This window comes from Pseudopodoces humilis, chromosome 3, assembly GCF_049639895.1.
Source record: "Pseudopodoces humilis isolate 2021_Gansu_Grassland_sample_001 chromosome 3, ASM4963989v1, whole genome shotgun sequence".
In the NCBI taxonomy this organism is placed as follows: domain Eukaryota; kingdom Metazoa; phylum Chordata; class Aves; order Passeriformes; family Paridae; genus Pseudopodoces; species Pseudopodoces humilis.
In genome coordinates, this window is record NC_142202.1 from 55794423 (window position 1) to 55808746 (window position 14324).

Genomic DNA, 14324 nt, shown 5'->3' on the forward strand with positions numbered 1-14324 from the left:
TAAAGATCATTTCCTTCTGAACTCTTGAATATCTTAAAGAGCTAAAAGTAATTCCTTCACATAGAAAAGTTGAAAATACCACTGGCAAGAGCAGCAGTAAAGAACAAACACGGGAGAATGGGCAGTGATTCTTTCAGTCACCCTGGATTGCTGCTACAGTATTGGTGTCAGAAATGACAGTAAATGGGCCAAGATACCCATCTGTAGGCACAAGGGGTTTTGACTACATCTCTATTCCTGTGTCCACACACTCCACAACCATACTGTCAATGCTACTCTTCTAGAAATCTCAAGACTGTTTGAGGGAAGCAAGGATACTTCAAATACAAAATAAAAATGGAGTTTTTGCTGTGCTTTGGGATTTTAATGCTGTAAGGCATTGTTCTTCGCACTTCTCTCCACAGCTCTTTGTATAAACATGATTTTGAGTGAAAAATGGAGATGCTGTTTGCAGGACTCTGAGAGATGAGGCCTTAATAAATTCTCCATGTGTCATGAAGTTAAGAGTTACAGCTGCTGGATTTCCTGATGAGCTGTTTTCTTAGTAGAAAATCTCTTCTCTTGTAATCAGCAAGCCTACTGGAAAAGAAATCCATCATCTGCTATGACAGAACGTAATTTTTCTAAAGAGCTTCTTAAAGTTAAGCACAATATTTCATTTAAATCTATTCTTTTATTATATTAACTAGAATTACTCACAAAAGAGTATAAAGAATAATGGTAACTAACAATGAATAAAACCAAGACAACTGATTATTTAATTTCAAATTGTAATTATAATTATTTTTAGAACTATCAAAAGCAGTTATGAAATGTCATTAAACTTTTCCACAAACACTATTTTGTTAGAAACCCAATTCAGAAGTAAATTAATTTTAACTGTCAAATCTATGCAAAAGACAAACTCAGTTCAGCTGCATTCTCCATAAAACACTGGTAGAAGGGCCTGTGAAACAGCTTCTGCATCCATCCTGACTAGGAAAAATTAGACCAAAAAACTTACACCTTGCACTCCCACTTGGCCCACAGGATTTATGGTATGCAGAAAGGTGCATATAGGAGCCAGAAGTCTGCCTACATTTAATATTACTGGATCCTGAGCAGAGGATCCTAAGCTTTTTCATTGAAATCACAATCACGGCACATAGAAGTGCCCAGCTGTCTGTCACAGACTATTTCTCAGCTGTGTGCTCTTTAAACAGAGATGAAAAAGGGGGGAAAATATGAACTGCAACACTATGCACACTACAGCATAAATTGAATCAAGAGGGAAAGTGCATCAAAGAAAAATTGGAAAGCAAAAAATTGTAGGTTTTCTAGCCATTGGAAGAGACAAACCACTTATTTTGTTTTATCTAACTTTTTGTGATCTATGAGAAAAAAGAAAAAACAGGCCAGTTACTACTGCAGTTCTTGTATGCTAAAACAATGAGACCACACTGTAAGCTGAACAAAGAGCTGCGAGGTTTGTGACTCCGCGTTCTATCCCTCACCTGATGCTTTGAAATACTGGAGAAATTTTAGCTGTAATATAAAATCTCTAGGATGGTTAACTTGCAAACACTTGCATTTTTAAAAAATAGAAAAACTTGATTGGGGCTTTTAGTTAAATGAAGAAAGACTCACAGAATCTGATGTCAAGTTTATAAATTCAATTTGCAAACACATTTTTTTCCACCCTAAAACAGCTTTATCCATGTTCGAGTCTATGCTTGTTTGTTTTTTTATTTTAAAAATAGTTTGGATCATACATTCCTCTTGCACCATCTTATCACCTAAGGCAAATGTAACTCTGGCACTCAGAAAACACAGCACCACAGGTAGCTGGACTTTTTGAAAGGAGTTTATAGTTTCAGTGGACACTGCCAAGTGGGCTGATTATAGCCTTATGGTAATTGTTGGCTTACCTATGTCAGTCTGCTAAATACAATCTCATCATTTAGTTTTAAGCACAAGAAAAATAATTTTTTTTTACACAGAGTAGGATGTAGCTATTTTTCAGTAAATTTCAACTTGTTTTCAATATAAAATTTTACATCCTACATTTTTTTATTGAATTCAGTGAAGAGCTGTAAATCATTATCTTGCTAAAGAACTAGGATTGACACTAATGACAAAAAAAATTCACATTCTTTTGATCTGTTTCTTATTTGTACAAAAAAAAATATTATGTTCTGCTGACTGAGTTAAGACCATATTCTGATCAGTATAAGCAAATTATTCCATAGGCTTTTGACCACCATTTCCCTTCAAAATCTCTCAGAGACTTCCAAGGCAGACATATGGGAATTACAAGTTCACTACACATCACTTATGTTCGCCTTGCAGATCTCCAGGCATCCATGCAAGCCTCCACTGTAGAATTCATTTATTGCCACAGACTTGGCTGATGTTTTGAAAAGACTGGTGTTATTGGAAGAGTTGTAGAGCTTTAGTCTGTCTTGCTATTCTTACAAGGACATAACCCCTTTCTCCCTGATACAGCCAGGAACTTTAAGGATATACTGCAAGTTTATCTGAGCCTGTGAAAATGTCTAATACAAGGCATCACCTCTTCATAAAAAGAATGATTCTAGGTCTAGTTTTTCTCAGAATAGTCATTCTGGATATCATTCACTTAATATAACAAAAAAAAGTGAATTCTTTTCTTAACTTTAATAGAAGCAAGTTTTTTACCCTTTACTCAGGTTACAAAAAAGAGATGTCCTTGGATAATATTGTTCATTTAACATTTCATTCTCATTGATACCTATTTTGTGACATTAAAAGGGAGACAGAAGACAGTGATTTGAAATTAATATAGCTGTAGTGTTCTTTATGAATGGATCACAATAATATTGCAGTTATTTTTCATTATAATTGCTTTGCACAGTGTAGCAAAATCATCATTCTCCTCTGTGCATAGACAAACATGGTCCTGACTAGTATTCAGTGACATCAAGCTTAAATATTCCAGCTGTCAGAAAAAAATGAGGTTACAAAATGATTTTGAGTCATAAGTTAAATCAGCTTTCATAAAAGAAATTAAACAATCCCAGCATAGTTGTCTTTTCCATTATCATACAGCATATGGGATATTGGGACCACATCTTTGAGATAACAGAGCATGTCTCAGCATTTGGGAGTGACCTTCTGAATAGAATTGTGCAAACAATTGATTTTTCAGTGACTGACTGTTGAACCGCAGTATTGAAGACAGTTTGATCAGATTGAACTACAATCAAAAATGAAAAAGATACTAGCATGCAGGTTTTTTGCATCTGAAATAAAACCTGAAAAATATATTTTTTCATATAACACGTTTTAAGCCAATTGTCTTTTAAGTAAAGAAATCAGAGAACATGGAGATGAGCAAGAGCACACCCATTTTGAATTGCAGAGTGAAGGTATTTACCCAGCTGGCAAAAGACTGAGACGAAGATGGGCACCAGCACTAAGTTTTCAAAATCACTTTCCCCTCATTTCAGGAAAATGCACTAAACATATGTTCATTATTTCATGTCTAGTAAGTGGCTTAAAGACTTTTCGTCTTCCAGTCAGAAGAGAAAAGATACTTCCTGATCTGAATCTGAATCTGTTTTGTAAATTTGGTAAATTGTGTTTTTCAAGACTTTCGGGGAATAGTCATTTTACATCATCTACCACTGTAATTTTAAATTAATAAATCTTGATCTCTTGAGGTCTTTTGTGGGGAGAGAGTTGCGGTAGGTTTTTAAGAAAGCTAAAAAATATTATGTGTCTTGATCTGATGACAATAAAAATTTCTGGGAGTAGGATAGGGTGAAGTGCAGTGCCAGTGAGATATATTCTTTCAAAGGGTCAATCAAAGTGAAGGAAAACTGTCAGAACATCTGTTATCCAGAGAATCTGAATATTGATTTTCATGTGAAAAAAAAAAAAAATTCTACCTTCAGATTATGTATGAACAATTGACTTAATGTGACCTTTGGCCTAGAATAAAGATTTTTTTTTTTGTTACATTTGTGGCTTGAGGGCTCATGGCCCAACTGTGTGACATAAACAGGTCCAGCCTAAAATGCAGTCACTGCCCAGAAGACTACAAATTTCAGCCAAAAAGTAGAAACTGAGCACAGATCTCCTAAATGGCCAATCAAATATCCTATGAAACTAGTTCACAGTGTCCCACTTTGATTTCTACTCATCTCCATGGCAGTTCAAAAAACACCATTAAGGCAAGAGGTTTTAATAGTCACATTATCTTCAGTGCCAGACATCATCACAAAATACTGTGATGATATACTGCATATGAGGCACATAACAGAGAAAATGCCTGAATGAATAGTACCTGGTGTCAGCCATATATGGGCAGAATATTAATCTTGGCACCTCTCACAATAGCATGGTTTTCTTGCCATAGTGAAAAGAGTAATTTCACTGATTCACCAGATTTAGGTGACTGGTACATGAGAACATGACTCTTGGGAACCAATTAAATACCATTTGTTTACTGGATATACAGAGAATGAAAGATCAGGTGCACACTCTAAATTACCTTCCATTTCTTCATGGCAGTAGAAGGTAAGTGCAGCAGTAGGGATGCTATTTACAAAAAGGCTAAAACCATCAGCTGGAAACACGTGAAGGAAGAATCAGTGAGATACTTGCTCTTAAATTAGTTCAACCCTTGATGATTCTGTACAATTAGCTTGGATTTTTTATCTTCTCATGCAACAGGGTACTTCACTACTGATTTAGCTACGTAATTACTTAACAGAACAATTACTTAATTGCTTAACTTGAATATTAACAGCCAAATAATAGCAGCTAAATAAATAAAGATAAGTTCTTTAAATCCCAGCAGTACCTCCAAAAACACATCAGCTAGAAACCTGGACACACTCACCTTTATTTGTGGTCATTTGTTCAATATTTACATCTCTTCAAGTAGTCCCTGATCATTACATTTTTTACTTATAAAGCGTGGGAAGTTGCAAAAGAGAAATACCTTCACTCCAAGAAGAAATTACTCATAATTATACTGTTGCAGTAGTTCAAGAAACGTATTGGTTTTGTAGCAGTCAGGAACCTAAGATATATTTGAAAGGTACATTGAGTTCAAGCCACTGAAGTATTTTTTACTGTACTCTCCAGAGCAATAAAATCAGCATAGAAGTGGGCAGAACAAACTTTCCATATGAACAGAGAAGAAACTCATACTGGTGCTTTCCATTTAAACTCTGCCTTTAGACATCCCAAACTCTCCGTTTTTAAGGCACTAGGAGTTCTGTTGTGCTTTTATCATGGGTAATCTGCTGGGTATATTCCAACTAATAAATAATAATAGCACCAAAGATGTTAGTTCGCATCAGATGTCTCTAGTGCACCTCCCTTTCATTTAACTACTTTTTGATAAGGTGTATCAGCAATTTCCTTTTCTTAAAGCCCTAACTAAGATAATTTTATTACTCTTTAGCCTGTTAGTTTTAGTCTGTTAAGTATTGGACTGTACAGCATAATCCTTCTGACACAATCAGGTAGCTTCAATGATGGATTAATGTATCAAGGACATCAGCTCCAGGTATGCAGAACACCTTTGCTGCTGCACACTGCTTGAATTCCCCAGAGAAACATGAACAGCCAGGGTGTTTTCAGCTGAATATAGCAACATAGGAAAGAGCAGTGCAGTGTTGTTATTTCAAATTAAAAGGTAGCAATATGTTATTGTGATCAGTTACTTAAAGGCTGCTTTAAAACTAGCTTTGCAGTCAAAAATGCTTGATTATTTAATTATTTTTCTAAGAGATCATGAACCAGTTCCTTGAGTGAAAACAGAACATGCCTGAATTGAATGTACTTCAGTATAAAAATGATGGTTTCATTCACAGGAAAAATATATGAAAAGTAACATATCTGATGGAACTCTAGCCTTGATAGATGTAGATAAATAAAAGTTGAAATGTAGTGGTATTTGGTCACAGGAAACATAATGCAGAATTTAGGCCAAGATGCATTACAAAAGTATCACAGTTTTAAATGTAATACCCAAATGTGTTCCAACCCAGTGTGACACCTCTGTCTTTGGAGTGTCCTCTGACTAATTTCAGCCATTAAACTCCAGTTATGAATGGTGAGATGAAGGAATCAGGGCCAAGAGTGTACCTTGCATTGTCACTATGGTATAGATACCAGAAAACTGCATACTATTTTTCAGGCCCACAGTCTGAACTTTTTGTTGTTTGTTTTGCTGTTTTGGGGTTTTTTAAAGAAAATAAAAGTGCATACTGTCTATTAGTTATTCCCTTGATAAAATAACATTACAATGAAGTTAGTGGCCTTCTTGCTTCTGTTCCTATTTCTCTTATTCACCATTCCATTCTTTCCCCTTCATCAACCCATCATATTAGTCTAGCAGGGTCTTTTAGCATACTAGTCTAGCAGATATATTGCATGAGCAAAGCAAACACTATTTGATCCCAGACAACAGATTAAATTAGCAGTGTATACTGACTGCTCTCGGATGAGTCACTTTCTACTTCCAGTAAGACTCTGCATCCAAACCTTCAATGTCTAGTACCTGACAAGTACATGACCTCAGTAGAGCTTAGTTGCTGTTCATGTGATGAAGGAAGGAAAACAGGCAGCTTTGTTCTCTTTTAGACAAACTCAAATGCACACCCTATTGCACTTGCAACCTACACAAGCTGTTTCCTCTTTCCATGGTGTTACTCTTCTGTGGAACCAAAGGACACTGTTCTCTGCACCCAGCAGAGAAGACAAATGCTGCTCTACCTATGGACTACAAAGGAGGGAAAGAAGGAGGGAGGGAGAGAGAGCTTTGTGTCTTCCCTGCTTCTCCCTCACTCCAACTTTGTGCTCTGGCCAGATGCAAGGTGACCCTAAGCAGTTACATGTGTGGACTTAAAGACTACAAGACAGAAGGAAAGTGGATGGTCCCTTTTTTTTCTCCTCCTGTATATGGAACTCCTTTCTGTCTTTCCTGGGTGCTCCCTCTGTAAATTAACAAACAACAGGTCAGAGGAGATGGAAAGGCTTTTTACCTGCCAATCCCAGAGTTCAGGATGTGTTGTTTCTCCTGCAGCAGTTGATGACACCCTAACAACCTTAGCAGCACTGGAGCTGCATTCCTACGCTGTAACAGGGGAAGCAGGACCAAGGGCCTGAACTAAGGTCTTGGCAGGTAAGTGGAGGAGCAACCAGTATCAAAGAGCTTCGTTTGCAAGTGTACGTCTTTGTAATGTTTAAGTCTTAGTATGTGCTCTGTTTTACCTGGGAGCTTAAACTTCCAGTTTTCAGAAGAGTATTTGAGAATACCTATTAGCTCTGCCAAATGCTTGAAAAAAATGTTGGAGAAAGTCATAAATGCAGAGAAACTATAAAGAAAGATTAGTTGTGCTAAAGATGTCTCAGAGATGGGATTTCTTCTTAGAGCTGAGCAGAAGTTATTTAGATTAGTGGGGGAGGAAGAAGCTTTAATCTACAAACATATTTTTGTAGCAACACTTAGAGTGACTGAGAGCATCACAATATGGCGAATACTTAATATTCAAAATATGAGCTCTTGAGATTGGAGGGGGGATTTTTTGCTTGGTTGCTTGTTTTCTCTCAACCAGACACATCAGGAACACCTGATGAAAGGAAATTTCCATCTCCTTACTACATTCCACTTCTTAAGCTTAATTATCAGAACCAGGTTTTCCATATGAATATCTATGCCACTCGAAACACTTTTTATTTCAGTAGTTATCGGGAATTGTGTGTTTGTTGGCAATCCCATGTTCCACAAGATTCACACAAAACACACACAGAGGAAGTCTTTACCACTACAGCAAATCTGATTAAAAAGATATTTGCAGAAAAATAAGTTATTCTCACTAGTGGTTAAAAAAATAAGCAAAAAAACCCATTAAAAACATCTTTGCATAAAGGAAATCTTTCATTTCCTTGCTTGTGGTAATATAAGAGCAATGGATGCCTTTCTACTCAGATGCCAGTATGTTTTAGCTTTTGGAATGGAGAACAAATTTAGGTCAGAAGAGGAAATCATAAGGAGCTGCCACATGCTAATTTCTGTATCTGAGCCATCTACTGCCACTGTATCTTGCAGAGAGAAAAGGGAACATTCATAAAGACTGAAAAATTATCCAGAACCAGTGGGGCATCAAAGCCCCGTCAATATCCATTTCAGATACTCATATCCCTCCTACTCATACTGTTGCTAGTATTCTCAGTTAACTAAGTAAAATCACTCCAAAAGTGACTTCTAAGTATTTGCCCATCTTTCAGTGGATAAACTGTGAGCTTCTAAAAAACTGCATGTGCTAATAGCAACTGTAAATTAATATTCATCATAGTTCAGGGGAAAAGTCATTATAAAATTTTTTCTCCAAATTTTAGACACAAGAGTGAAAAATAATACCCTATATAGGTCTATATCCTTTAAAAGTTTGGATAACTATAGTCATAGTTTTAAATTAACTTTCTCTAGACAAAATAAAGTGTTGTACTACATTGCAGCCTCACTGTTAGGAATGAAGATAGAGGAGACAATGCAGGAAGGCCAACGCATACAACCAAACTGGAGAGTATCCAGGTCATAGAAGAATGGTAAGTTGGTCAAACTGTTATCTAATAAGTGTTTTGTCTTTAATATTGAGAACTGTCTTGGATTTAATTCTTTGGGATTGTCCTTTTAATTGCTTTTCCTCCAAAAAATTATATACAGGAGGAAGTAAAATCTCTTCTGACAATGAAATGACAGCAAAGAAATTCACATGTTAGGCTTATTTGCAGTTTCTTATTTGTGGAGAAGAACCACGGGGAGAAATAGAAGGTGCATGGATGGTTTGATATGTGGGTCTCTATAAGAAGCCTCTGCTACCCATGAGAGCATTTTTCCTGTCTATCCAGACAAGAAAAAATAATAGTCACAAGTGTACTTCATGACAAGATTTTTAACATGGCAACCTTTCATAAAACAGCTTGAAGTATGGTTTCACTGGAATTAACCAAAAGAACACATATCTTGAGAACTGGGTTAAACACACTGAAAGTCTGAGCTTTTCCTTCTATCTAAATCTTGGGCCCCTGTTTAGTGTGCGGGGAAAAAATGGTAATCTGTCAGGGACCCTGCATTCTCTAATCCCATAAAAAGGAAATTAAAACTTTAAAGGACATATATGATGGTAAAAACAACCCCAAAAAATTCATTGCCTTTACTGCTAATCATTGTCTTTTATGAGAGAACACTATCATAAATTTCTACAAAATATGATAGTGAAGAGAGCTTCCCAACAGACTGTAAGGGAGCCCAGGTTATTTGTCAGCCCCATCCACCTCAACAGGCTCTTTTCCCTCTCCTCAACAGAGAGTGCAAAGTCCTGAGAGGACTGTTCACCCTAAAATCTGTGTTTAAACTTTTTCATTCAGTCTACAATTACTTTGCAGTTAAACAATTTGTGATTTATCACAAATAGCTTTCTATCATCCAGTCTTCCTTGCACGCAGAGTAGGAGTTGATAAATTGACTTGAACAGAAATTATATAGACAAATGTCACTTATTGTGCATCATGGTAATGATGCTAATGACAACAGCTAGTAAGGGCCTTGTGTTGGATCAAGAAGGAGAGAGTGAGTGCTCAAAATTAAGTTTGAAACTATATTTAATTGTTGTTAAGTAATCTGGAAAATTACTTTCTTAGGCTATTCATTGGTACATTAATGGATTAGTGACGCCAGTAAGTCTTCTGATCACTTACCCAGTGCATCCACTGGTAAAAGCCACAAATAGTTTCCTTCAGGAAATGGAAAGAAGGATTTTTCCCCATTTCTTCTCTTTCCAGTTTTGCCAGCAAAATCCATCACATCTCATGCCAAAAGATCATAATTCAGGTCAATAGCATGAAACAAAGGGAAGCTTAGCATCCCTTAGGTACAAGCACAGAGAAATATGCTAATTTGAAATCTCTCTGAATTACTACTTTGTTTGGCTTCATTAGTATGCTTTTGGCTGCCAAGAGCTTTTTGTTTTTCTTGTTCTTCCTAAACCAAATTGTGTACTGTCACCATCAGAGGCAGGCAGGGACATCAGGTGTCATCTAAACTCCTCACAAGAGTCTATTTCCAGCTTCCTGCAATCTCCTTTAACTGCAGAGGCAGGAATTCAGCACTGTTGTGAGATTTTTGTCTTTGAGCCACATGGCTAAGAACACACAGCAGAAAACTCGTAAAAAGTCAAGTGTATGTCTCATAAAATTAAACACATTTAGTGGGCTATTGGGAAAATTAATGCACAAGTGAAGAGCAAACTAAATTCCCCTGTTACTGCAGAAGCCTTGTTGCTTCCAGTTTTTACTTTGGACTAAAGTGCAGTTGAAAGGAGAATTTTTGGATGAATGTATGAAAACACTGTTACAAAAATAGAAGCATATTTGTAATGATATTTGCTTTTGCAGCCAAAACCCTACTGCAGATGAAATTTTGTCTTGGGCTCAGAATTTTGACAAGATGATGAAAACACCAGCTGGGAGGAACCTTTTCAGAGAGTTTCTTAGAACGGAGTATAGTGAGGAGAACCTGCTCTTCTGGCTTGCATGTGAAGATCTAAAGAAGGAACAGAACAAGAAAGCTATTGAAGAAAAAGCAAGACTTATATACGAAGATTACATTTCTATACTATCACCGAAAGAGGTAAAGCTGTAAATGTTACACTTGGATTTTCTGTTATCTCAGAGCAGAAATATTATACACTGAACTGCCAGGTGAGAGTCTGAAAGTCTGTCAGATATAAGTCTTAGTATGAACATTAAATCAGGAAAGGAAGGGACAGGAACAGTAGAAAACACAGACACTGGGATGTTTAGCATTACCAGCCACAACACATTCAAGATCTCTATAAGACTCAAGAAACTCCAGTAAGAGAAGGTGAGAAATAGGTTTGCTTCCTTAGTAGTGCTAAAAGTCTGACAGAGAGAGGAAGTAAGTAATGTAAATGGATTTCTGGAGAAAAAGCACCAAAATTAAGGAATTTAAATCAGAATCTTTATAGATTTATCTGCTACGACAATTGTTACGGAGCAAATCTGAATTTCCGCTGGTTATTCCTATGTGAGAGTCCCAGAATGAAGTGACATACTTTATCTAATGAAATGTATAATATCTAGGGAATTTTATAAGATTTTATTCAACCTTTTAACTGAAATAGACAAATTTTGAAATTATCTTCACCTGTAGTAAAGAAAAAGCATCTCTATCAAACCGTATTTTATAATACAAAGAGATATAAGCACTATAGAAGAGCTTTTCTTAGGCCACATGATGTACCTTATCTTCTCTGCCCTGTCTTAGTGCATTGCATTTGAATTTCTACTCAATGGAGTTATGCTAATTTATGCTCACTATGGACCTTGCTTCCTACTTTTCGCTTCTTCACAGAAATAATTTGCAACTTCATTCATATGAATGAAGCCAAAAGTGATTTATAGCTCCATTATCTTCTCTTGTGCCATAGTATCTACTTTTTCTTTGGAGTGAAATAAAATTGCCAATACAGCAAGCTAATAATAAGTTTTTCTTCTAATACAGTATTTTTACCAGATAGGTATGTGATGAATGCTCAATTGCCTTTATAAGCTAAGACCAATCAGCATTTAAAATTGAAACACTAACTAAGCATTGTTTGACTTAGAGTTTAACAAAGCTATTCACAAACCTGGTGCACTGGATGTATACAGATCTCAACAATCCATTTGCTCCTGCCCATACTGGAAATCTTAGGAGGCAAACAAGAACTCTTTGCAATGCATTGGAACAGCATGGGAACTGAAAAATTCTTGTTCATCCAGGCATCCCTTTTCCAGATGTTACCTTTTGGCATAAGAACTGAAATATTTAGCATGACTTGTTCAGTAAAGAAATTTTTGAAACAGAAGGTCTTAGTGTTCTAAACAGATACTTTGTATTCATCTGTTTAGCAAGAAAATACCTTTAGTAATTCCAACTAGTTTTGCCATCTGGCTTTAGTGAGTCACTTAAAAAATACAATGCAAATTAACAGTTCCATAATTAATTTTGTTTTTTGCATTCTCTAAGTGCAATTAACTTTTATTATGCTCAGTGGCTCAAAACTCCACTATCCTGCCAAATTTGAGGGGTTTTTTATCCTGGCTATTATGTTTGATATTGAAGAACCAATTAGCTGCACAAACTGTTTTTGTTGATATAAATGTCTGTGCCCGCATGTCAGGGGGAGAATTGTTTCAATCTTACTGTGTCCTTTCTGAGCTGTAGAAATGCAAAGGTCTGAGCTTGAAATCTATTCAAACACATTCTGAAGACACATGACTGCAACACAGCCACTCAAAACTACCATAGCACTGTACTCCTGCCCACACTCATTGGCTGAGCAGCACCACTGGTCTCTCATTGTTGTGCCTTGTGGCTGATAACCAAGTGACAGCAAATACTGGATGAGAAAGCGCTTGTCTGCTCTGTCAGTAGCATACTCCAATATTCCAACAAACCAACAATGCCAAATTCTGCAGCTGGTACTGAAGATAGAATGAAAGTATCTATTTACTTCTCAGTACTGTACCATACTATACCATATCACACCAGCATATTTCAAAGACTTCTCTTCACCATGTATGAAAGCACAGGCTCACACATCCCAACATATTCTGAGTTTTCATCCTGGTTAGCATCCTTCATGTATCAAGGTATCTTAATACATGGAGCTTTTGAGGGTTGAAGTCAATCCTTCAGAAAGTATTAATATCTTTGTATGGTTGCAGAGCAGTAGGGTCAGATTGCAACTTGGTGTAAATCTAAACTGATCTCTTCTTGGCATTTATCTTCTCAGGATTTTAGCCCTTTTCTTCTTAGCTGAGTAAACCCTTGCTGGTCTCAGTGGGCTTCACTGCTACTGCCATTTCATTTAATACAGAACGTATTAATTTATTAGGTTTTAGAGCATTTTGTGGATAAACTGTACATTCACTCAAATTTCTAAAGGATATTCTAAAAGCATCTGGGCATTTATCCCAAGTATAATATGTCTGACCAGTCACCACTGGTGTCCCTCAGGAATCTGTGCTGGGGCCAGTCCTGTTCAATATTTTTACTGATGGCATGGGTGAAGGTAATGAGTCTTTCATTTGTAAATTTATGGACAACACTAAGTTGGGAGTGTGTGTTGATCTGTTGGAAGGTGGGAGGGCTCTGCAGAGAGACCCAGAATGGTTGGATGGGGAAAGTCTGATAGGATGAAGTTTAATAGGTCCAAGTGCCAAGTCCTGCATTTTGGCCACAATAACCCCCTGCAGCACTACAGGCTGGGGATGGTGTGGCTGGACAGTGCCCAGGCAGAAAAGGACCTGGGGGTGCTGGTGACAGCAGCTGAGCATGAGCCAGCAGTGTGCCCTGGGGGCCAAGAAGGCCAATGGCCCCTGGCCTGTGTCAGGAATGGTGTGGCCAGCAGGAGCAGGGAGGTCATTCTCCCCCTGCACTCAGCACTGGTGAGGCCACACCTGGAGTGCTGTGTCCAGTTCTGGCCCCTCAGTTTGGGAAGGACGTTGAGACCCTTGAGCGCGTCCAGAGGAGGCAACGAGGCTGGTGAGGGGCCTGGAACACAAACCCTGTGAGGAACAGCTGAGGGAGCTGGGGTTGTTTAGCCTGGAGAAAAGGAGACTCAGAGTGACCTCATCACTCTCTACAACTCCCTGAAAGGTGACTGTAGGCAGGTGGGGTCGGTCTCTTTCTCCAGGCAGCATCTGACAGAACGAGAGGACACAGCCTCAAGCTGTGACAAGGGAAATACAGGTTGGATATTAGGAAACAGTATTTTATAGAAATAGTGGTAAAGTACTGGGATTGTCTGCCTGGCGAGGTGGAGGGGTCACCATCCCTGGATGTGTTATAAAAAGATTGGATGTGGCACTCGCTGCCATGGTTTAGTTGTTAGGGCTGGATTGGACTTGATGATCTTGAAGGTCTCTTCCAACTTAGTGATTCTGTGAATTCTGTAATTCTGTCCTTTTCTGCCTAGGCACAGGAGTTCATCACAAATGGTGAGTAAATGAGAAGCTAAAACTGAAACTTGCTAACAACTTCAATATGGATATATGATCTCCTGAATTACCAGATAATAAAGAGTCATGACAAGAAGAACAAATCTGAAATAGTTAATATTAATGGGGAGATTAACACAATAAAAATTATAAAAAGTCCCTGGGTAATTTGTAAAGAACAAGTATAGTACGTGAAAACAAAAAAACAGGAAAAAAAATCTCTAGGGCAGCCAGATAAGAATGATGAATAAAAATCTTCAAAAAGTTTAACCACAAAT

The 14324-nt window shown here is 37.4% G+C and overlaps 1 protein-coding gene across 3 annotated transcripts in view; it reads left to right on the top strand.

Moving 5' to 3' along the window:
• Window positions 1-14324, top strand: part of RGS17 (regulator of G protein signaling 17) — a 71797-nt gene that overhangs the window by 54605 nt on the left and 2868 nt on the right. For 2 of the 3 annotated variants that reach the window (XM_005518413.3, XM_088052991.1), the window contains exons 3-4: window positions 8497-8586; window positions 10435-10669. In XM_005518413.3, coding sequence (XP_005518470.1) covers window positions 8497-8586; window positions 10435-10669 — 325 coding nt within the window. The remainder of the gene's footprint in view (window positions 1-8496; window positions 8587-10434; window positions 10670-14324) is intronic. The other variant, XM_088052992.1, reaches the window with a different exon arrangement.